This window comes from Salvia miltiorrhiza, chromosome 7 (genome assembly GCF_028751815.1).
Source record: "Salvia miltiorrhiza cultivar Shanhuang (shh) chromosome 7, IMPLAD_Smil_shh, whole genome shotgun sequence".
NCBI classification, from domain to species: domain Eukaryota; kingdom Viridiplantae; phylum Streptophyta; class Magnoliopsida; order Lamiales; family Lamiaceae; genus Salvia; species Salvia miltiorrhiza.
In genome coordinates, this window is record NC_080393.1 from 33,943,962 (window position 1) to 33,968,072 (window position 24,111).

Here is a 24,111-nt window from a genome sequence, read left to right on the forward strand (position 1 = left end):
TCAAAAGGTTATGCTAGCATTTATTTATTTTTTCTATTCTTTTTTATCAAGGTCATGACAAGGCAAGTCTTGAAGCAATACAAGAATAGAAGACAATAAGTATTTTACATAAAGAATCGAGGAACTACCATACTTGCAGATTTCACCTTATTACAAAATTCACTACAAAACAGCCTCAGGTGAACTTCTTGAGGATTCACATGTTAAAGGAAAGTTACAAACATCGAGAATTTTGATTCAGCAAAGAAATTAACTAAAAAGTTTACTTTCTAAAATATGATGAGCTCATTGTATACCAAAAATCACGAAATATTAAGAACTCTCTGCATGAGACTCTACCTATCAGACAATCTCCTAGTGGTCATGAAACTAAAACTTCGCTCGAACAATCCAACAATCATCATACATCATCGTTGGAATCTGATGAACACAATGTATTAGGATGATTGTACAATACTAAATATCGACAACAGTTTGTGAAAACAATTAGAAGCGCGATAATCTATCCATAGAAACAAGCTCTCGGATATGATCAAAAATTTAAAATTGACCATGGAAAAGACATGGCAAAGTACTAGTCTGTGTCTTTACAAACAAATGCATCTTATTCCTCTTGACATTTAATTCAGAAAGGATCATTGATAACCTAATGGATCATGACTACAACATAATTTGAGTTTCATTGAAGTTAATAGCAAAATATCATAGTTTCTTTTGAGATGCCTCGATTTCCCTCAAATCATTTACTCACGGAAAATGATAGGATCAAGATGTCATTAATTCTAATTCCATAACTGTTACAGAATTCAGAGCATTAAAGCTACGAAAGCATAGTAGAGCTCACCTTCAATGCTCCAACCGTGACCGCGAGGCGCAACAGATAGCATGGAAGTGAGCACGGCGGAGGCGGTTGCAGAGTGGTACGGCAACATAGACATTAAGCTAACACAGCTCATCTCTACGGGAGACCTAAATTTAAACAATAATTAATCAGCAATTCAGAAAATAAGAATTGAAAGGGAATGGGTGAAATCCCTAATGCGGCAGTGGAACCTGAAAATGCGAGCGCAGAGCGGACTTTGAGATGAGATGCGAAATGGAGAGGGAGCAGCCCTAGGCTTGAGGCCGGGGGATATTCTGGCGGTGGCGCTACGGGCGGCGGAGCGAAGGGCTGATCTGGCGGCGAAGGCGGCCATGGTGTGCTTATTGACTATAGAAAGCCTGTGAAGATTGAATTTTGAGAGAAAGAGAGAGAGAGGGGTTAGGGCTTTGGCTTGGGTTTAGGCATCGCCAAATACCAAAACTTTTCGTTCCACACCAACTTCTCCCGATTTTCCCTATTTGCCCTCCACACTATTGTATAATCTATCTATACCTAATATTAAAGCATAGATTTTTGGGGGAGTGGTTACATTCTTTAGCCCAATGGATATTGCTCGAGTTTGTCCGTTGGGTAATCGCATTGAAGCAGTTTTGGCTCCAATTTGCAGCATGTATAGCTAATATAAGTAATTCATATATAAAATAGTTGCCTTATGCAGTCATATTCATAAATACAAGTGCTTCAAAAAGAGAAACTAGAACTTCGAGTGCACCATAAAAGATGGGAAGCAACAGGAAAACCTGGTTTATAGCTATTTTCTTTTGGAATTTCTGCGGCTTTCGAGTTTTTTCCGAGCAGCTTCAAATTTTTCTTCACTTGGCTCCGGAACTGGTGCACCTCCACCTAGTTTTGGCTCCAATTTGTGAAGCCTAAATTTGAATTTTAATCTGCCAATTGTTTTTACAATCTATAAATAGCAGCTCATTAGCTATGAATTTCTCAACTGTTGTTTTCTTCATAATTAAATCCATACTGTTAGTTGCCAGAGTGGAAATTGCTTTAAAAGAGCATAGATTCAAAATGTTGCTCTCAAGTTTTTTCTTTTCATGCTACAGCAATATTTACAGAATATATTTTGTTTTTGGCTTTATATTATTACCTGTTGGACAGAGGCTACTGGTGCGAACGCAGGACGGGGAGGCAGGGCGAGTCGGCGGTGAGGGAGACTGAGAGACGATGGGGTTGGGCAAGCGAGGGCGGCGGTGCATCGAAAGATGAGGAGATGAGGGAGACGCGGGAGCCGGCGACGGCGGCTGCACTGAGAGGCCGAAGACGAGAAAGAGAGTGAAAGAGACCGAGAGCGGCGCTCAGAAGAATGCGATGCGAGAGAGAGGGAGGAGACGAGAGTGAGAACAAAAAACGGCCCTAGATCTAGGTTTTAGTTGTTCGGATCTTAATGTTTGTTTCTTAATTGTTGTTTCTTTTTATTTTAGTTGGGCTTTTTGTGACTTCAAAAAAAAAAGTTTACGGGCCAGAATTGGCATATATTTTTTTGAGTTCTCCAAATTTAATAGGTCCAAGCCTCAAGTATACTGGGATCTCAATATTGCTAAGACAAAACAAAATATTATGAGGTTGGTTAGATTTTCCTAACTAAAAGAATAGTGTTGGGGGAAACATACATTTTGTCTAGGTTACTCTAATACAGAGCTCGATATAGGTAAAATTGAAAAATTATAGTAATAACTAATAAGGGTTATAGAATGAGTATTCTTTTAAATCATGGACTATGAATGACAATAAACTGTACAATTTCAATTTTATTATTGAAGATGCATGCACCTAATTTATTAGTAATTTTTTGGGAAAGTAGTAATGAAAATTCAATGATTCATCTTCGCTTACAAACAATAATTAATTAATTAATTAATTAATTAAATAATTGATATATTTTATCTATACAATTAAAAATAAACATGATCTAATTCATAAAAGTACAACTTAAAAATTCCTAATTAAATAGGCTGCATGAATAGTATTATAAGATTTTTAAAATTTAAAAACTTGACTATTTATTAATTTAAAAGGACAGATTCTATTTTTTTCAAAAAAAATTAAGTAATTTTTTCCTAATTAAATAAGCTGCATGAATAGTACTTCGCATTTTCAAATTATGAAAATTAGTCCATTGCTCCAAATTAAGTAATTTTTTAGTCAAACTCTACCAATATATTTTCGCCAATTATTGGGTGCGACCGTCGCACACCTGTGCGACGGGTCGACCCGGCTTCAAACCCGCCCTCCTGACCCGGAACCCTGACCCGCGTGGGTTTGACCCATACTCCTAATTATTACATTTGTTTATAATAATTGTTACTTTTAATAAACATAATATATACATTTGTTCATATAAATGTATATTGATATGTATAATGTTTTATATTGAATGAAGGTAAATATTTACATTAATATAAGTATATATTTGTGCGACCAAATGTATATCTTATGCTTATTAAAAGTAAATACTCCTATTAGGGTTTAGTGTTCAGGCTTAGGGTTTAGTTTACAGGGTTTAGGGTTTAGTGTTCAGGCTTAGGGTTTAGTTTACAGGGTTTAGGGTTTAGTTTATAGAATTTAGGGTTTAGAAAATATAATACTTTATATTAAATGAAGGTAAATACCTATATTTATATAAGTATACATTTGTGCGAACAAATGTATATTTCATGCTTATTAAAAGTAATAATTATTATAAACAAATGTAATAATTTAGGATTCAGGATTTCGGGTCTGGGCACGGGTCGGGTCGGGGCGGACCCGTCGCTCTGGAGTGCGACCGCCGCATGCAAGACCGGCCCATATATTTTTTATTACACGTTTAGATGGGAGACAGACTTTCAAATTATTTACTTAGTTATTTTTTATTACATATGTTTGAGTGATAGGAGACATTTTGTATTACATGTTTGAGTAGGAAACTGTAACAAAATAATTCACGAGTTATTGTTTTTTTTTTTTTTTTAAATCCTTCATATTGGTGTTTTCTTTTAAGCTATGATATTATGAAACAATATGTGTATAAAACATACACGATTTTCATTATTTTTATTAGCACCAATGACATTATTTCAAATAAACTGGGCAATAATACATACATAAATTAGAGAAACTATCTATCTATCTATCTATACTAATACTCGTATTAAGAAGAAATTTATGGGAGAACGTGTTTCCCGCCGAGTCACACTTGCTTTTATCCAATGCATATTGCCAATTATTTTATCACTTGGGTAATTCCCTTTATTTCATGTGCAGCAAAGTAGGCACACACAAATCGAGGTAAGCTTTATTGTTGGGTTCGAGATAAAGACTCATCTGTTCTCTGCACATTTTTTCTCTCTTCTTCGATACGACTCCTCTTCATTTTCATCCTCTCACCTCGCCACCATAATAAGGCGACTTCTACCGCCTCCACCTTCACCCTCATTTCTCAATTTCCTTGGTCTCCCTTTGATTTGTTCGTACATAAATTTCCACAAAATTTCCTAATTTTTACTCTTTCTTGCGAGAAGCCGCTTCCTGCCAACATCAGCATCGTTCACCGGCGATAGCAGCAGCACCATCGCCCTTTCCTTCCTCTCCTGCTTCATCGGACAACTGCGGTCAGTCGTGTCACCTCCGCCTCTCTGCTTGGTCGACGAGCAACGACAACCATTGGGCTGCCGTTGTCGCCGTCTTCTTGATTTTCATCTCTGCTGAATTTTCATTTATATGTTCCATTTTTACTTGATTAAATCATTCAATTTTATCTGCTTGATTTTTATTGTGATTTGCTCTGTGATTCAGGACTGCGGAACAAGTCTATTTAGGTGAGCAAAGTGTGTGTGTGTTTTTTGGGTATCTGCCATCGTGATTTCTACCGCTGGCGGCAACAGCAGCAGCACCATCGTGCTCTCCTTCCTCTCATGCTTCATCTGACAGCCGCGCTCATCCAGATCGCCGTCGTGTAGCCTCCGCCTCCGTCGACGAGCAACAGCAACCATTGTGCCCCTGGCGCCGGCAATGTCTCTATCTTTCCCCGTGTGCTTGATTTTAGCCTTATTTGGTGATTTTCATTTATATGTTCAATTTTACTTCATTAAATTCTTTAATTTTCTCTGCTTCATTTTTATTGTGACTTGCTTTATGATTCAGGACTGCGGTTCTGCATCTGCGGTTCTCATTTTTGTCTGTGGGCTTCATTTTCTTGCCCTTGAATTCAATTTGGCAGATCTGATTCTTGAACTAGGGCTTCGAAACGTATCTTAAAGGAACTAAAGAATTTGCAGAAAGATCCTCCCACTTCCTGCAGCGCAGGTATTTATTGGGCCAATTTTATTATTTTTCACGATTTGTTTTTGGTTTCGTGTGGTGTATAGTTTGATTTGCGAAGTATAGATGTTTGCGTGTGGCTAGATGGTAAACGAATATATTGTTTTTCGATCGATTTTTGTGAGTAAATTTTCAATTTTGGTTGTGCTACTTTGTGTCTGGCATCTAGATTAGTAGTGGTTTGGTATGTTTCCTTTTTCCTTTTGACGTTGGTGAATAGTTAATTTGGGCTTGAATGACTATGTATAATTCCATTACCATTGTATCCATCTGCTACCTTTTTCCTGTTGGTTTCGTTTCAGTACATGGGGTGAAGCAATAAAGAGCTTTTGTGGTTGTGGAATGGTCCTCAAGAATGGAAGAGAGCTGAAGGAATGAAAGAGGAACTTGGCTTTAAACATTAACTGCCCCCTCTTGATTCTATTTGAACTAAATTCCTCGATTGAGTATGTGGACTTTAAAAACTGTACATTCCAGGTGAATTCTCTCCATGAACTCTGTTCTCTCATTTTTCTTGAACAGATTGCCTGTATCATTTCTGAAAAATGATATTTTTGATGCTTACCGAGTTCATTGGCTGCATATGCAGCAAGCAATGTAAATTTTTTTACCAACATCATTATGAAGAATCAGATTTCTTCTGTCTGGCTATAACTATAATCATTTGCTATGTTAGGCAGCTTATACACTGAATATATGAATTTCTTGCTAATTGAATGAGAATATATGTATATTTCTTAAAGAATGAGATTTATGGGAGAACGTGTTAGGAAACTAAAATTTTATTTGATTTATTATTTAAATAAAAAATTTGTTAATTAAAAATTTTGGAGTTAGTAATTTGGTGAAAAGCCCAAATATATTTTCAGAGCCCAAAACATGAGTTAGAATACAAAACATGAACATCTTATTTACTTCTGGCCCATTTATAAGTTAGAATTATGAAATATATAGTGAATTTGTCTATGCATGTCATTTTTAGTAATTTTATTTACAAATTTTAAATCTAAATATATATTTAATCAATGCTTATGTATATTATCTTTTGATTAAATTTAATAATAATGTTGAAATTTTCGTAATTAGCATCTCTCTTGCTTTATTATGTCTTGCTTTGTGTTTTATCATCTATTATATAATAGGATTCAACCTTAACCTATGTGGCATATCTAAAATCTCACCATTTCAAAATTTACCATATATAATCTTCATCATTTATTAATTAATTATCTATTACATTCCATATAAAGATTCATTAATCATAATAAATATAATTAATAATAAATGTATATATATAATAATATTAACATTACATATAATCTAAATTAATAAATTTTATTATTTATTTTTTCTAGATAAAAATTAGATTTACATGTCTGATAAGAAAAAAATTATAATCTATATACGATAAATTATTTTAATTGAGTGTTAGTGATTAGATGTATATTTGTTATTAATTTTATATTTCTCAATAGCGTACATATTATATGTATATGTTGCAATATATTATATTGTATGAATATATATATATATATATATATATATATATATATATATATATATATTCTTATCTATTATATAATAGGATTCAACCTTAACCTATGTGGCATATCTAAAATCTCACCATTTCAAAATTTACCATATATAATCTTCATCATTTATTAATTAATTATCTATTACATTCCATATAAAGATTCATTAATCATAATAAATATAATTAATAATAAATGTATATATATAATAATATTAACATTACATATAATCTAAATTAATAAATTTTATTATTTATTTTTTCTAGATAAAAATTAGATTTACATGTCTGATAAGAAAAAAATTATAATCTATATACGATAAATTATTTTAATTGAGTGTTAGTGATTAGATGTATATTTGTTATTAATTTTATATTTCTCAATAGCGTACATATTATATGTATATGTTGCAATATATTATATTGTATGAATATATATATATATATATATATATATATATTCTTAATTTTCAATAAAATTAATTTTAAATTAAGTTTGAATTGAGACATGCACGTATATGTAAATTATAAACGGGTCCGGTCATTGATTTACATGTTTGCATAATAAGGCACAAATTCTATAAACTGATTACTTTACAACAAAATCTTATTTTATGTCTATCAAAATAATTAAAATTTTATTTTTATTTTTTATAAAATAAATCCATACATTTTATTTATATAGGGAATAAAAATATATTTTTCATTTCTACAAACTTTATTTGTTTATGTTCGTCCATTAATAATAATAATAATAATAATAATAATAATAATAATAATAATAATAATAATAATAATAATAATAATAATAATAATAATAGATAAATTATGAAATTAGTAATACATAAATGAAGAATTTAGATAAATAACAATAGAGGATATGATGTTAAAATATATTAGAAATCTTTAATCATGTATCAAATTTATAATAATCTCAATCGAGTGAAGAATTCATATAAATCACCTCATAGTATTTTTATAAGATTTCATCAAAATAAAACTTATACAAGAATAAGCTCTTGCTCTCTAAATTAAAAATCTACATTTAATTGGCGGAATGATCTATTCTATAATACGATTAAGCCTTAGCCTACGTGGCATGCTTCAAATCCCAGCTTTTCAATCCCTTAGCCTACGTGGATCTAACACAAAATTCGGCTCTCTCAATCACTCCCAATTCACCCAGCCGCGTTTTCTGCCCTCAGTCACGGTAATACTTCCCGCTCCTGTATTCCTAATCCCGCTCCGTGATTTTTGTTTCGGATGGTAGAGATTTAGAGTGTGCAAATAAGTTAATTGAGAGAGATTCAGTGTTTCTGCTTCATCCTTACCAATCTATTCCCCTAAAAATTCTCTCAATCTCACAAACGTTTCACTACAATCAAGTCAGGAAACCACTCTAAAACATGGTTTGAAAGGTTTATTTTTTACTACAATCAAGTAAGATACAAGCTTAATTTGAGAGAAATTTTCGCCGTCGTCGTCGTTGCCGTACCAAAGCTATCCATCAAAGTAACTGTTCTTCTCTCTATTGTGTTTTTATTTTCCTTTTATTTAAAGATCTATGATATGGTATTGCTCACCAATTGTTTGATAAAATGCCTAAGAATATAAGTAGGATTTTATATTGAATTCTCAATCACACACAAGGAGCTTGACTTCTCTCATTTGTTGGTACTAATTTCTCACTAATGGTATTTTGTTTGAAGAATGTTGGCATCTGCTATCAAGCGTGTTGTGATTGTTGCATGGAAGCAATATGATTTATCAACTCTGATGAGGGGTGAAATATGCAAGGTCCTAAGATTAGGACACATGGCTTTGCTTATATAATATATAGACAGCCATTTTATATAATAATTTTTCACAAAAGAGGATTTAAAATCCAACAACAACATGATTAATAATCCATAAACGCAAAATCCTAAACAAGAGTGTCCAACATAATGGGAGCAACCTATCTACTACACACAATGAGCCCACAAATGTTCTTAATCCAAATTCATAACAGCCTAACTTATATCAACAACTTCCCAATTAGAGCCCCACAAACGAGAGTGAGAATCAACACATAGAAAAGAGGAACTTGGACATCATCCATTGGGCCAACTCTAACGTGAGTGTTGGATCTCGGCTGCGGAGAATCTACAACTCCGGGGCTGGACGCGTGCTTCTCGTCCAGTGGTTGGTAAGTACTTGCTGAACAACAGCTTGTAATCGGGACTGTTCCTGGGAAACCACAATGGTATTCGTCGTACCAAAAAAAGCCTCCTACGTGACCCTTCCTTGTAGGGCATTTATAGTACCACCTTCCTGGGTTTTGAGCCTTCGGGCCGGCACACATTAGTAACATCCGTCCGCGCTTGCAACTATAGTCCAGCGCAGGATGCCTGTCCATATATCTGAAACCAAAACAATTTTGATGCCCATCAGTCTAATATTAAAGCACAATGACACGATTAAGCATATTCTACCGTAAAGCATACACAACAAACTATTCATATCCCCTGTTGAAGTTCTTTCTATATTACTGACAAGCACCAATGATATCTAACAAGCAGCTCATTATCCAAGCATATAAACAGAAAACCCATTATATTAAAAGCCTCACATATCCAGCAATCAGCATACACAACTTCTAATAAGGTCAATAGCAAATGTGTACAACCCAAATAACAAGACAAGGTTCAGTCTAAAATATGCATGGAGGAAGCAGTTCAAATGTTGTTCGCATAATTGTTCCACATGGATTGTGCAATTGCATCTCGCTCTGCATTCCAGGCCGGAGAGGACTCGATTACATCGATGAAATCGCCCTCAATCTCAGCATCATTCTGCTCATTTGTGGCTGCGTTGTCAAACTCGTGTTCAATTGGGTCGTCGGGCATCTCCGCACGGATGAAATTATTAAGAATGAAACAAGCCATGATAAGCCGGACCTGAGTCTTCACGGGATAAAAGGTTGCACTTCTCAATATCCCCCAACGCATTTTCATGATTCCGAAGGCACGTTCAATGACGTTTCGTGCCTTCGAATGCCGTAGGTTGAATAACTCCATTGCATTCTGCGGTCGGGCTGTGTTCGGTCCCCATTCCTTAAGATGGTATCGTACACCCTTGTACGGAGTTAAAAACCCCTCGCTGTTGGCGTACCCGTTGTCTGCTAGATAATAGTTTCCTGTTTCATTACCAATTCTGCTCTGTCAGAATCAGGTGCAATTAATTTCCAAAGTACATAGAAGTTGTGTGATAACAAAGAGTAATACCTTTAGGCACTCTCAGCCCATTAACTCGTACGAGGGCATCGCGCAATATTCTCGAATCAGCTGCCGAACCCTCCCAACCAGGCAAAGCGTAGACGAACTTCATATTACGATCACAAACAGCGAGTGTGTTAGTAGAAATCTGCCCTTTCCGTGTCCGGTACCTAGGCTTGTCAGCATTGCTAACCATGACGTTTATATACGTGCCATCAAGAGCACCCAAACAACCCTACGTAGTAGAATTAACATAACTCTCAAGGCATTTGAAACTTAAGATGAGTAGGCAGAATAATTGAACCTAAAATATGAAGAAAAGTATGAAAATGAGTTACCTTGAACCATCGCCATCTGCTATCCGCACAATCGTCTGGAACGGGAACGGATTTGATGAATAAAACTTCGTGCAATTTGATAACTGCTTTCAGCACGAGATGCACGAATCTTGACACAGTTTGACCAGACCGGATGAAATCGAACCTAACAACCCTATTTTTTTGTGGTGTGCTAGAATGGATAAAAACATTGCCACTTGCTCTTCGACCTTAATGTACCTTCCATCCGTTAACCCCCCTAACTCACGTAGCAAAGTACATAGACGACCGAATGTGTTGCGGTCCATACGTAAGTTCGACAGACAATCGACATCACTAACACCCACAAGCCTATTCATATGCATGGTTTGAGCAGGAATACGTTCAATAATACCAAAAGCAGGCAGGTCGGAACCCCTCTTTCGTTTGCATGACGCTATCCTAACCATAATGTGGTAAGCTACCAATAATAAAACCAACTTTTGACAGAGAAGTTGCTCTTCCATCAACAAGTATATAAACAGGGTTTCAACGTCGTCTGTCGGCATTATGATTCACTACAAACAAACGCAGAACACGAGTCTGCAAACGAATGACAACCTTTACCCCAAAGCAATACAGACGAATAACGTGTAATTCAAACTGAAGACAGTTCATATACTCTGCATGTGCCATGAACTCCAAATTCAAAAACTACCAACAAATTTCTCATAATTGGGTAATTTCCCAAATGGCAAACTTCAGGAGCATACAAATTCAATATCATATTCAAATCACACATAGTTCTTCAATCACCAAAAAAATTGACACGATATTTGTTAATACTCAAAGACACACTTGGAAATAACAGCAATTCATTGTTAACAATATTCTGCCGATCACAATTGCATACCGCATTCATATATAAAATTATCGCAGCCAGACACCTCATAGACTAACGACATAAGAATCGTATAAGAAATAGTCACAGCAATTCACGACAGGAGCATGAGCAATTTTTCTATTCACGATGGGTATGAAATAGGTGTAAGTACCTTGATCTGTTTTGGTGGAGATGAAACCCTCGCCCAACGAAAACAGCCTGCACAAGCACAAGACCACCAATCTAGGTCCAGGACACACCTAAGTTCAAAAGGTTTTAAAAATCCACAAATTAGAAATAGTCACCACAATTCAGTTTGTTGCCCATATCAAAAAGTCAAACTGAAGAAGAAGAACAAGAGTGAAAGATTAAAATGCTAGAAGAGCTGTCAAATATTAAGCTACAACAAAATGTGGTAGATTATTCTACGAATCTCATTTTGCCATTCATATTTCAAGCTGCAAGCTAGACTTAGGAATCTACGAAAGTGTGTTTTGAGTGCTAATAACAAATATATTAATTTTTAATATTTATATTTCATTGATTAAGACGTTTTTCATAGTTCATGTTTAAAACTTTGATTTAATTCAAAAATAAATTAATATTGAATTTGTACACCATCTTTATCTTTTCCCAAGACTGATATATATGACCGAAAATCAGTATTCAAATTCATGAGTCAATGTTTTTCTTACACTTTAACAACTTTTGTCATAAAGTGTAAGACTTTTCGTTGAAATCAATGCAGAGACATCACCATCAAAGGGCTAAATTTGATAGTTCACTTAAAATTGGGCATACAATGCTTCAGTTTATAAGATGCGACATTTTTACTATAAAATTTAAGAAATGAGACAGTTTTGCCTATTATCATCATTCTATTTTAGACATTATTCATACATAATTTTATAATTTTATCTGTGTAATTTTATAATTTTATCTTTGTAATTAACATTATTTATTCATAATGTAGTTAATAATATCTTCAATTTAAAATCTTTTTTCCATTATTAATATTTAAAATAATTATTTATTAAAACTTATGCCATAGTCAACTATGTATATTTTTGGGTGGGAGAGTCTAACATTTTAGACTGTGAATCCGCCGCCAACCGGGTCAGTTTCCGCTCCATTTAACGGCGCTTATTCAATTCTTAACCCTACGAAAACACAGGCCGCCACCCATTTTCCAATATCCGCCGCCGCAAAGAAATGAAGCTCCCCGCACTCTCCCTTCACCCCCATCACCACCTCACCACCCCCTTCCTCCACAAAACCACCACTTTCCCCGTTGCCCGCTCTGCTCCCGCCTCCAATGCCCCCTTCACCGTACGCATGTCCCTCCGCGACGACGGCCCCTCCGTCGCCATCGTCGGAGTCACCGGCGCTGTTGGCCAGGAGTTCCTCTCCGTCATCTCCGACAGAGACTTCCCCTACCGATCCCTCAAGCTGCTCGCCTCCAAACGCTCCGCCGGAAAATCGGTCAGTTACGAAAATCGGGATTACACCATCGAGGAACTGACGGAGAGCAGCTTCGACGGCGTCGACATTGCCCTGTTCAGCGCCGGCGGGAGCATAAGCAAGAAGTTTGGGCCGATAGCGGCGGAGAAGGGCACCATTGTGGTGGATAACAGCTCCGCCTTCAGGATGCACGAGGGGGTTCCGCTCGTGATACCTGAGGTGAATCCGGAGGCCATGGAGGGAATCAAGCTCGGGAGTGGGAAAGGGGCGCTCATTGCCAATCCCAATTGTTCCACGATTATTTGTCTCATGGCCGCCACGCCGTTGCATCGCCGTGCAAAAGTATGGTTTCTCCATTTCCCCAATTTTTGTGCTGTTTATGTAGAGAGTTGCTTAAATGAATGCTTTTTAGCTAACTGCGTGTATCTAGATTTAGGATTAATGTTTATTAAAATTTACTGCGTGCTTTGAATCTTCAACTCCTTAACAAACATTGAGTTGAAGTGGAATTTGAAGATTGAATTGTAGTAGATGAATATAAGGTAGGGGTGGATTTTTGTTGGTTGCAAAAGGAGTTTGGGATAATTTAGGCATTTTGTATCTGTTTCTGGGCCTGAAATCGTAACTTGTCGAATGCCGGGTCTGCTGGGTGATAGTCTTGAACAGGTTTTGTGCTGTGGTATAGGTGCATTGTTTGATTTAAGGATCATTACATGGAAAGCTAGAATGAAGATTGTAAGTGGATCAATCTCTGATAACTGTGTGCCTTGTCTACTTCACGCTAATTAATCTTGATTAGCGTCATTTTCTTGAATCTTGGTTAGGTAGGTTGCCTATTGTCAGTGATCAAAACGATGTATCTTATAATCATCCTGATTCATGGAAGTAATTGTTTGTGCTATTTGATTCACAAAAGCGGCACAATTTAGACTACTGCTTCAGTTAAGAACTTCAAAATTTGCTGCAAAGTCCTGGCGTGTTGTCCGAAGTTGCACTTGTATAGCACCTTTATTGTGCTTGACTCGATATGTTAGAAGTGTTCTCATGGAGAATGTATGTCTTATTCTCGGATACTGCCAACTATGCTATGCAGGTAACACGTATGGTTGTCAGTACATACCAGGCAGCTAGTGGTGCAGGCGCTGCAGCGATGGAAGAGCTGGAACAGCAGACTCGTGAGGTATTTTCCCATTTCCCCCCATGTTTTGGTCTAGTCTGTGAGCTTATTGGTGGATGAATGAAACGACCTGTTCTTTGACAGGTTCTGGAAGGCAAAGAGCCCACTTGTAACATCTTTAGGCAGCAGGTCAACAAATCTCTCTTCCTTCTTTTCTATTGCAACTCTTATCGGGTTCTGAAACCATTTCTCCTCGTCTGCTCAGTATTGTTATTCTTATAGAGTTCTTACATCTACAGTATGCCTTCAACTTGTTCTCGCATAATGCACCCATTCTTTCAAATGGATACAATGAAGAGGAGATGAAATTAGTTAAAGAGACGAGGAAGATATGGGTAACAGTTTTTGGTTTAATTCTAAAGGTTTTATTTGATTACTATACTCTATCAGCTATGTAAGCGATTTTTCTATCATCCACTGCAGAACAATAAGGATGTCAAAGTTACAGCCACGTGTATACGAGTACCTGTCATGCGTGCTCATGCTGAGAGTGTGAATCTTCAATTCAAGACCCCTCTAGATGAGGTAAAAAAATTTACTTCAAATAATTTTCTCTTATTAGATGCTTGCCAGATTTTAGTTCTTGGCTGGCTGCTGCACCTCAGTTATCTACCAATAATAATGTGCAAGAACTACTCTGTTTCTGTGCTAACGTATTAATCCATTAGGATACGGCAAGAGAGATACTTAGCAATGCCCCGGGTGTAGTGGTGATTGATGATCGTGCAGCGAACAACTTCCCCACTCCGCTAGAAGTTTCTAATAAAGACGATGTTGCAGTAGGAAGAATACGGCAAGATGTGTCTCAGGAAGGGAACTACGGGTAAGTGCCAATCAATTTGTATTCGACTAGTTTATGAGATGCCTACTAATATCAACATGAACGTGTGTTGTGAAAATAGGTTGGACATTTTTGTGTGTGGAGATCAAATACGCAAGGGTGCTGCGCTTAATGCCGTCCAAATTGCTGAATTGTTGCTGTAGAATTGTGCTTGTATTTGTTTATGGTGAGATGCGAGTTGTCAATTTGTATGCGGGTTATCTTCGGCTATGGAGAAGCAAAAACTCCTATGTTTTGTAGTTTACTGCCTTCATTTTTTTCAATAAAAGAAAGTAGTTTGGTTTGGGAGACTTACTTCAACATTAACCGGTAGTTGTTTGAGCGCGTAATTGTTGGTATTTATGATAAGATGTTTTCTTTATTAACTATTTTTGTGGGATTATAATTTATAAGTAATCAAATGAAGCCTCATAAAAAATATGGGTTATCGCTCAAAATAAATGAATAAATAAATATAGGCTATTAATGTATAAAAAGTGATCATTATAATTATTTGAGTTGGTCTCATGTACAATTTATTGTACCATATAACTGGTTCGACCTACGACTTGACTCGGTCTTCTAAACCCTAATATTAGCTGCCCCTTCCTCTCTCTCTCTCTCTCTCTTCTTCTTGCCTACTTTGCCGTCATTTCTTGCCTCATCTCCTTCTCCATCTCCCGTCATCGTTGTGCTGCATTTCGTCGCCGTCCATGCAAGATTTCCAAAATTGCTGTCAGAACTAGAATACAGTGATCCATGCAGCATTTTGACTGTGATGAACGGTCCTTGGATCAAGCAACATTCAAAAGGTTTCTCATCAATCTCGATTCCATAGATATATGCTACAATCTTACTCTCCTTAATAACTGTGCCAAAAAGAACTAGGCTCATCAATCTCGATTCCATAGATATATGCTACAATCTTACTCTCCTTAATAACTGTGCCAAAAAGAACTAGGCCAAGTGAGGTGGAATGGAGGGAGTAATAACTGTTGAATATAAGTATCTGGAGTTTCATTTCTGATTGTTTTATATTTTCAAGATAATTTCACTAAGATTGTATCAGAATAAATCGAATAATATATCCAATTTGGTAAATGGTCAAACTACAACATACAAAATACTCCCTCCGTCTCCATATTTATACATACCTTTTCTTTTTGGCACGTCCTCCAAATTTATGCATACTCTATTTTTGGATACTACCCCACACATAATTCTTACAATTTTACCCTTTTAATTTACACTATTTACTCACAATCTATTTAACAATATCCTCACTATGAGACCCTTTCTCCACTATCATTCCTACAGACAGCTTTTTATTAAAACCCGTGCCAGAGTCAACCATGCATAATTTTAGGGGACGAAGGGAGTAATAATTTTGAAGCAAAATGCGCATATGAATTTCTAAATTACCCCATTCAAACGATCCATTCCATTATACCGAATGAGACCCTCTGATAGAGTGTGATATTATCATCGATAGAAGAAAAGATAAGTGTGTGCATAACACAAATGGCTGCAGGAGATTTATAATTTTAATTTAGTTATTATTATTATTATGGTCTTAGTCTTTTACGGGCTTGTTATGGCCTTGTTAATAAAAGGGTCATTTTCCTTACAGGATGGGTATGCAAACTTTTGACCTAGATCAGGAGCGATGCTTGCGCTTGGAAGCAGAATGTTTTTCTTTCATGGGATTCTTGTTGAACTCAAATTTGATTATTAATCTTCATTCGTACTTATGATTATTTCAATCCTTTTTACTCTAACAAATTGGTCCGACTTGGAAGATCCTTTCATGCTAGAAACTTGTCAGAACATTATGGAGAACAAGCTAGAGAAAGGATTGGCGTGCTGGCTGACAAGATTGATTCCTCGTTGCGGGGAGAGATTGATTTCGTGAAAGAAGCAATAGAAGAGATGAAACAGATGGCGAGTGAAATGGTGGACGGCCAAAGAGCAAGGGTTGGCTCGCGAGCAGAGGGCTCTAGCGGCAAATCCAACGCATCAAAAGGGAATGGGCCATTTGGCGGAGAAGACAACAGTGACAAGGAAGTTGAGATGCCATTTACTCTGTTAGGTCCCGATGTAAACCTTAAGGGCAGAAAAGCTAATCGGTCACTTCCTAAAACATTAGAAATACCTGAATTGCAGTACTACTTCGACAAGGGTGAAAGGGGAACAGGCAGGCCACTCACGAGTGGGGAGGTTTTCGCGGATGAACTTACCCATGTTTAGGGGTACCAAGCCGGAGGGGTGGCTGATTCGGGCATAGAAATACTTTCAGTTGCATGGCACACCAGAGGCCGAAGCTAGATGGAAGACAACGCCCTGCCGTGCTAATTCACCAGAATGGTGTGGAACATATTCAAGCTCGAGATGCTACGCATGTTTGTCACCAATCTATTAGCCAACCCTTGTGAGGCGTTGGTACGAACTCGTCAAACAGGGTCAATAAGTGAATATGTCACTGCCTTTATCTCATGCTTTGTTTATGTGCTGGGTCTTGCACAGACGTACTATCTAAATTTATTTCTTAATGGACTCTGTGAGGATATTAGGCTTAAAATATGTTCTTGAGATTCTCGTAACCCGTCAGAAACCATTCACTTGGCTAACAAAATTGAACAAGAGATGAATGCAAGTTGGGGATATGGGTGTCCACTTGCAATAGTCCTGTCTCTAGCAGCATCAATGGATGTTAGTAATCTTTCTGGAAACTGATAGAGTGAAAATGGTGGAAAAATTACAAAACTGGATTATGAAAGAGATTCAGAGAAAGAACAAACTCCAAAAAAACGAGGCCACATAAATTGGAAGTTTTCTGTCCACATAGTGCACTGCAAAGGTTCAATGATCAACTGATAAAACCTAATTTACTTGAGGGGCAAATATAATTGCTACTCCCTCCGTCCCATTTCAAGTCATTTTATGGTTGTCCCACTTTAAATGTCATGTTTCCCTTTATGAAAAAATTAGTCCCAAAATATAAAAAAAGGCTCCACATCACCTTTTCAACTCTATACCACATCACTTAATAATCTAATTAATATTTTCCTATAAGACACTTCAAGTGGGACACAGGGAGTACTTCCTACCAAGGCCCACAAAACAGTAAGCCCGAATTAAAGTAAATATCCTTAATAATTAAAATAAGAACTCCCCAACTATTTTAATTAATTTACTTATACATGATCTTTGGTCTTGTTCTTCACAGAGTGTGGAGAGTTGGCCCAATTCTCATTAACTCCTCTGGCCCAAAACCTTTCCCAGCCCATTTCCCAAACCCTAGCCCACTACCACATCTGTTTTACCTCATCTCACTCAGCCCCCCCCCTCATATCCTCACTCCCCTGCGCCGCTCTCATCTCTCCCCTCCTAACCTTTTGTCTTCCTCTCTCCACCGCCCTTCCACCGCCCCGTCTCCTCGTTTCCCCACCTTCGACATTAATGCTCCACTCTTTTTTTATCCCTGCTGCAAGTCTTTCAATCGTAGGCAAGTTTTACACACTGTTTTCACTCGGAAGGCTCTGCTATTCCTTCTTGAAGTGTCGCCGGATTCCTGTTCGTGGTTTCCTGATTGGTGACTGTGGGTGTGAACTTTGCTTCGATTGAGTGCTTGTATCGCCGGAATCCTGACCATCGGACTCCTGTTTTGGCGATAAGCTGAGGGTGTGTGAGCCGCCGGAATCCTGACCATCGGATTCCTGATCTTGGTGGTTGTGCATGTGAGATCTGTGCGCCGATCTGATTCTCCATCTCACCTTTGCCGTGATTCATTGAGCTGTCGGAAGAGCAGAGCCTACCGTGGGAAAAATCTGAGCCACCTGTGTCCCTGAGACACCTTTTTCCCACCTCTGACTTTCTTTTCTTCTTCCTGTTGTTTTCTGTTCTTTTTCCCTTTTACTTGCACTTCCTCTGATTTTGCAGGTTTAGGTGTAAAAAGAAGGAAGAGGAAGAAGCACGCAGTGAAGAGATTTGTTGTTGCTTGAGCAACGTGTGAAGGCGGCAGGACGGTCGGGAATCAAGCGGTGAACCCTCGGCTAGGCGAAGATACCCAACTGTGGTATCAGAGCCATGGTGAACTAGCCGGGGCACCCTCCGACCACACCTCCTTCACCCCGCCGCCCCTTTGGGCTGCGCCGATTCACTCTCGACGAGCAAGGATTGTGGTAAGTCTGGACTTTCCCCTACCTGGGAATCCAGCTCTGGTAAATTGGCTTAAACACTTGAAGCTCCTAGTTTCTAGGGTTGGTGTTGCTATTGCTTTTGTGTCTCTTGCTTGTGTTGCTTGCTAAGACTTTGGTATCTTGCGATCCTCCCCTTGTGCTTCCGCTTATTGTTCTTCTCTGAGGTTTTCTTGCTCTGGTGTTTTCCCTGAGTGTTCTCTGCTCATCTTCTTGTGAACCCTAACATTCCAAGCTTGAGAGCCTTTGTGCTCGGACTTTCTTGCTTACGGTCCAGTTCGTCTGAATTTCCCTGTGGGTCTCCTCGTGCGAGTAGCCTAGATAGCAAGAGTAGTCAAGGGTTCACCGGCAGCCCTGAGCTGTTGTTTGCTTTTCTGCTCTGGAAAGTTTTTCTCTGGCATCTTGTGTACCTAGTTGAGCTCTGCCCTGGGTTGTTGCTTGTTGACTATTGTTTGTTGGTGTCTGTGAGACTGCTGTCTTGAGTTTTGCTGCTTGCAGCTGTTTGAGCCTTTTTTGTCATCATGAACAACTGCTATAGGTTGTGGGATAGGTCTGTCCTTGGGTTTAAAACTAGCATCAGCAGGGATGTGGTGTTTAATGAACTTTTCTTTCATTGTTTGACTAAATCCTCACAATCTGCTGCTCCAAGTGAGGTGGAGAATCTGAATGCTGTTGATCAAAACAAGTATGAGCTTGTGTTTACCTCCACTGTTTCTTTTAAGGTGGATCCTCTACCCATTTTGGATGCAAACCCTGAGGTTGACGTTGAACCTATCATGCATGATGAGCCTGGACTTGAGTCTGTTATAAATGAACCTACTAATAATAAAACTTGGATACTTGTGGAACAGCCTACTGAATGTTCTGTTGTTGAGTCCAAATTGTTGTTTAAAGTCAAGCATGAAACTGAGAATGTGAGATTCAAAACTAGACTTGTTGCTAAGGACTTTACTCAAAAAGTAGGCCTTGACTACAATGTGGTTTTTGCTCCTGTTGTGAACTTTGATTTTGGTTAAAATTCTGTCTCTGTGCTTGTGTGTGTGGCAAGTTCTGCCTCTGTGGCTACTTGTCTATTTTTCTTTCCTTTTCTGTGTTGTTTGTTGAGCTTTGCTCTGGTCTCTGTGTTCTTGTTGCTTCCTCTTCATCTGTTGAGTTTCTTGAGGTCTGCTCTTGTTAAACTCTGGTCCTTCTGTCTCTGCTCTTCTTGTGTGTTTTGTCTGTGTTTGCCTTCCCCCTTTACATGTGTGTGTTCTGTTGTGTTTTGTTGTGTCTGTGAGTCTTCAATGATAACCTTTCAGGTTTGAGAATGTGGTGATTTCCCTTTGGGTTGGTCTCTGGTGTTGAGACTGAGATTAATATGTTAATATTTCTCTCACCCTCTATTGTCTTGTCTTTGTGATAGGATGATAGTAAAAATGGTTGTAATGATAAGCTCAATTCAAAGGCAGGCTCTTCCCTGGTGACATAATGATCATTGTGCCAAAGGTGGAATGTGGAGAGTTGGCCTAATTCTCATTAACTCCTCTGGCCCAAAACCTTTCCCAGCCCATTTCCCAAACCCTAGCCCACTACCACATCTGTTTTACCTCATCTCACTCAGCCCCCCCTCATATCCTCACTCCCCTGCGCCGCTCTCATCTCTCCCCTCCTAACCTTTCGTCTTCCCCTCTCCACCGCCCTTCCACCGCCCCGTCTCCTCGTTTCCCCACCTTCGACATTAATGCTCCACTCCTTTTTTATCCCTGCTGCAAGTCTTTCAATCGTAGGCAAGTTTTACACACTGTTTTCACTCGGAAGGCTCTGCTATTCCTTCTTGAAGTGTCGCCGGATTCCTGTTCGTGGTTTCCTGATTGGTGACTGTGGGTGTGAACTTTGCTCCGATTGAGTGCTTGTATCACCGGAATCCTGACCATCGGACTCCTATTTTGGCAATAAGCTGAGGGTGTGTGAGCCACCGGAATCCTGACCATCGGATTCCTGATCTTGGTGGTCGTGCATGTGAGATCTGTGCGCCGATCTGATTCTCCATCTCACCTTTGCCGTGATTCATTGAGCTGCCGGAAGAGCCGAGCCTACCGTGGGAAAAATCTGAGCCACATGTGTCCCTGAGACACATTTTTCCCACCTCTGACTTTTTTTTCTTCTTCCTGTTATTTTCTGTTCTTTTTCCCTTTATTTGCACTTCCTCTGATTTTGCAGGTTTAGGTGTAAAAAGAAGAAAGAGGAAGAAGCACGCAGTGAAGAGATTTGTTGTTGCTTGAGCAACGTGTGAAGGCGGCAGGACGGTCGGGAATCAAGCGGTGAACCCTCGGCTAGGCGAAGATACCCAACTGTGGTATCAGAGCCATGGTGACCTAGCCGGGGCACCCTCCGACCGCACCTCCTTCACCCCGCCGCCCCTTCGGGCTGCGCCGATTCACTCCCGACGAGCAAGGATTGTGGTAAGTCTGGACTTTCCCCTACCTGGGAATCCAGCTCTGGTAAATTGGCTTAAACACTTGAAGCTCCTAGTTTCTAGGGTTGGTGTTGCTATTGCTTTTGTGTCTCTTGCTTGTGTTGCTTGCTGAGACTTTGGTATCTTGCGATCCTCCCCTTGTGCTTCCGCTTATTGTTCTTCTCTGAGGTTTTCTTGCTCTGGTGTTTTCCCTGAGTGTTCTCTGCTCATCTTCTTGTGAACCCTAGCATTCCAAGCTTGAGAGCCTTTGTGCTCGGACTTTCTTGCTTACGGTCCAGTTCGTCTGAATTCCCCTGTGGGTCTCCTCGTGCGAGTAGCCTGGATAGCAAGAGTAGTCAAGGGTTCACCGGCAGCCCTGAGCTGTTGTTTGCTTTTCTGCTCTGGAAAGTTTTTCTCTGGCATCTTGTGTACCTAGTTGAGCTCTGCCCTGGGTTGTTGCTTGTTGACTATTGTTTGTTGGTATCTGTGAGACTGCTGTCTTGAGTTTTGCTGCTTGCAGTTGTTTGAGCCTTTTTTGTCATCATGAACAACTGCTATAGGTTGTGGGATAGGTCTGTCCCTGGGTTTAAAACTAGCATCAGCAGGGATGTGGTGTTTAATGAACTTTTCTTTCATTGTTTGACTGAATCCTCACAATCTGCTGCTCCAAGTGAGGTGGAGAATCTGAATGCTGTTGATCAAAACAAGTATGAGCTTGTGTTTACCTCCACTGTTTCTTTTAAGGTGGATCCTCTACCCATTTTGGATGCAAACCCTGAGGTTGACATTGAACCTATCATGCATGATGAGCCTGGACTTGAGTCTGTTATAAATGAACCTACTAATAATAAAACTTGGATACTTGTGGAACAGCCTACTGAATGTTCTGTTGTTGAGTCCAAATTGTTGTTTAAAGTCAAGCATGAAACTGAGAATGTGAGATTCAAAACTAGACTTGTTGCTAAGGACTTTACTCAAAAAGTAGGCCTTGACTACAATGTGGTTTTTGCTCCTGTTGTGAACTTTGATTTTGGTTAAAATTCTGTCTCTGTGCTTGTGTGTGTGGCAAGTTCTGCCTCTGTGGCTGCTTGTCTCTTTTTCTTTCCTTTTCTGTGTTGTTTGTTGAGCTTTGCTCTGGTCTATGTGTTCTTGTTGCTTCCTCTTCATCTGTTGAGTTTCTTGAGGTCTGCTCTTGTTAAACTCTGGTCCTTCTGTCTCTGCTCTTCTTGTGTGTTTTGTCTGTGTTTGCCTTCCCCCTTTACATGTGTGTGTTCTGTTGTGTTTTGTTGTGTCTGTGAGTCTTCAATGATAACCTTTCAGGTTTGAGAATGTGGTGATTTCCCTTTGGGTTGGTCTCTGGTGTTGAGACTGAGATTAATATGTTAATATTTCTCTCACCCTCTATTGTCTTGTCTTTGTGATAGGATGATAGTAAAAATGGCTGTAATGATAAGCTCAATTCAAAGGCAGGCTCTTCCCTGGTGACATAATGATCATTGTGCCAAAGGTGGAATGTGGAAGAGTTGGCCCAATTCTCATTAACTCCTCTGGCCCAAAACCTTTCCCAGCCCATTTCCCAAACCCTAGCCCACTACCACATCTGTTTTACCTCATCTCACTCAGCCCCCCCTCATATCCTCACTCCCCTGCGCCGCTCTCATCTCTCCCCTCCTAACCTTTCGTCTTTCCCTCTCCACCGCCCTTCCACCGCCCCGTCTCCTCGTTTCCCCACCTTCGACATTAATGCTCCACTCCTTTTTTATCCCTGCTGCAAGTCTTTCAATCGTAGGCAAGTTTTACACACTGTTTTCACTCGGAAGGCTCTGCTATTCCTTCTTGAAGTGTCGCCGGATTCCTGTTCGTGGTTTCCTGATTGGTGACTGTGGGTGTGAACTTTGCTCCGATTGAGTGCTTGTATCACCGGAATCCTGACCATCGGACTCCTATTTTGGCAATAAGCTGAGGGTGTGTGAGCCACCAGAATCCTGACCATCGGATTCCTGATCTTGGTGGTTGTGCATGTGAGATCTGTGCGCTGATCTGATTCTCCATCTCACCTTTGCCGTGATTCATTGAGCTGCCGGAAGGAGCCGAGCCTACCGTGGGAAAAATCTGAGCCACATGTGTCCCTGAGACACATTTTTCCCACCTCTGACTTTCTTTTCTTCTTCCTGTTGTTTTCTGTTCTTTTTCCCTTTATTTGCACTTCCTCTGATTTTGCAGGTTTAGGTGTAAAAAGAAGAAAGAGGAAGAAGCACGCTGTGAAGAGATTTGTTGTTGCTTGAGCAACGTGTGAAGGCGGCAGGACGATCGGGAATCAAGCGGTGAACCCTCGGCTAGGCGAAGATACCCAACTGTGGTATCAGAGCCATGGTGACCTAGCCGGGGCACCCTCCGACCGCACCTCCTTCACCCCGCCGCCCCTTCGGGCTGCGCCGATTCACTCCCGACGAGCAAGGATTGTGGTAAGTCTGGACTTTCCCCTACCTGGGAATCCAGCTCTGGTAAATTGGCTTAAACACTTGAAGCTCCTAGTTTCTAGGGTTGGTGTTGCTATTGCTTTTGTGTCTCTTGCTTGTGTTGCTTGCTGAGACTTTGGTATCTTGCGATCCTCCCCTTGTGCTTCCGCTTATTGTTCTTCTCTGAGGTTTTCTTGCTCTGGTGTTTTCCCTGAGTGTTCTCTGCTCATCTTCTTGTGAACCCTAGCATTCCAAGCTTGAGAGCCTTTGTGCTCGGACTTTCTTGCTTACGGTCCAGTTCGTCTGAATTCCCCTGTGGGTCTCCTCGTGCGAGTAGCCTGGATAGCAAGAGTAGTCAAGGGTTCACCGGCAGCCCTGAGCTGTTGTTTGCTTTTCTGCTCTG

At 39.3% G+C, this 24,111-nt stretch overlaps 2 protein-coding genes and 2 long non-coding RNA genes across 5 annotated transcripts; 2 read left to right on the forward strand and 2 right to left on the reverse strand.

Moving 5' to 3' along the window:
* Positions 1-1,492: 1,492 nt before the first annotated feature.
* LOC130996122 (uncharacterized) lies at positions 1,493-2,544 on the reverse strand. Its single transcript, XR_009092404.1, has 2 exons — positions 1,983-2,544; positions 1,493-1,790 (listed from the first exon to the last, which is right to left on the reverse strand). It is a non-coding gene; the product is annotated as an uncharacterized LOC130996122 (long non-coding RNA).
* Positions 2,545-4,095: 1,551 nt separating this feature from the next.
* Positions 4,096-5,776, forward strand: LOC130996124 (uncharacterized). 2 transcript variants are annotated; one of them, XR_009092406.1, is made up of 5 exons: positions 4,096-4,162; positions 4,396-4,485; positions 4,670-4,928; positions 5,018-5,179; positions 5,497-5,776. It is a non-coding gene; the product is annotated as an uncharacterized LOC130996124 (long non-coding RNA). The 2 variants fall into 2 exon arrangements; XR_009092407.1 differs by lacking the exon at positions 4,096-4,162 and having other exon boundaries at positions 4,163-4,928.
* A 3,666-nt stretch (positions 5,777-9,442) lies between these two features.
* On the reverse strand, positions 9,443-10,847 carry LOC130994130 (uncharacterized). The gene is made up of 4 exons (XM_057919165.1): positions 10,540-10,847; positions 10,321-10,429; positions 9,992-10,217; positions 9,443-9,903 (listed from the first exon to the last, which is right to left on the reverse strand). The coding sequence occupies exons 1-4, from the start codon at positions 10,845-10,847 to the stop codon at positions 9,443-9,445; spliced, it is 1,104 nt and encodes a 367-aa protein (XP_057775148.1).
* Positions 10,848-12,203: 1,356 nt separating this feature from the next.
* LOC130996126 (uncharacterized) lies at positions 12,204-14,934 on the forward strand. The gene is made up of 7 exons (XM_057921632.1): positions 12,204-12,964; positions 13,716-13,802; positions 13,884-13,928; positions 14,039-14,134; positions 14,223-14,324; positions 14,468-14,622; positions 14,702-14,934. Exons 1-7 carry the CDS (start codon positions 12,374-12,376, stop codon positions 14,781-14,783), a joined length of 1,158 nt encoding a protein of 385 aa, XP_057777615.1. The 5' UTR covers positions 12,204-12,373; the 3' UTR covers positions 14,784-14,934.
* The last annotated feature ends 9,177 nt before the right edge of the window (positions 14,935-24,111 follow it).

Bases quoted from the DNA above. Each gene is read 5' to 3' on its own strand.
- LOC130996126 (XM_057921632.1), top strand. From the start codon at position 12,374: ATGAAGCTCCCCGCACTCTCCCTTCACCCCCATCACCACCTCACCACC. The intron at 14,135-14,222 runs GTAACAGTTTTT...CATCCACTGCAG, and splicing joins AAGAGACGAGGAAGATATGG to AACAATAAGGATGTCAAAGT. The intron at 14,623-14,701 runs GTAAGTGCCAAT...TTGTGAAAATAG, and splicing joins TCTCAGGAAGGGAACTACGG to GTTGGACATTTTTGTGTGTG.
- LOC130994130 (XM_057919165.1), bottom strand. From the start codon at position 10,847: ATGCCGACAGACGACGTTGAAACCCTGTTTATATACTTGTTGATGGAA. The intron at 10,218-10,320 runs GTAACTCATTTT...TCTACTACGTAG, and splicing joins GCAGATGGCGATGGTTCAAG to GGTTGTTTGGGTGCTCTTGA. The intron at 9,904-9,991 runs GTATTACTCTTT...GTAATGAAACAG, and splicing joins TGGGCTGAGAGTGCCTAAAG to GAAACTATTATCTAGCAGAC.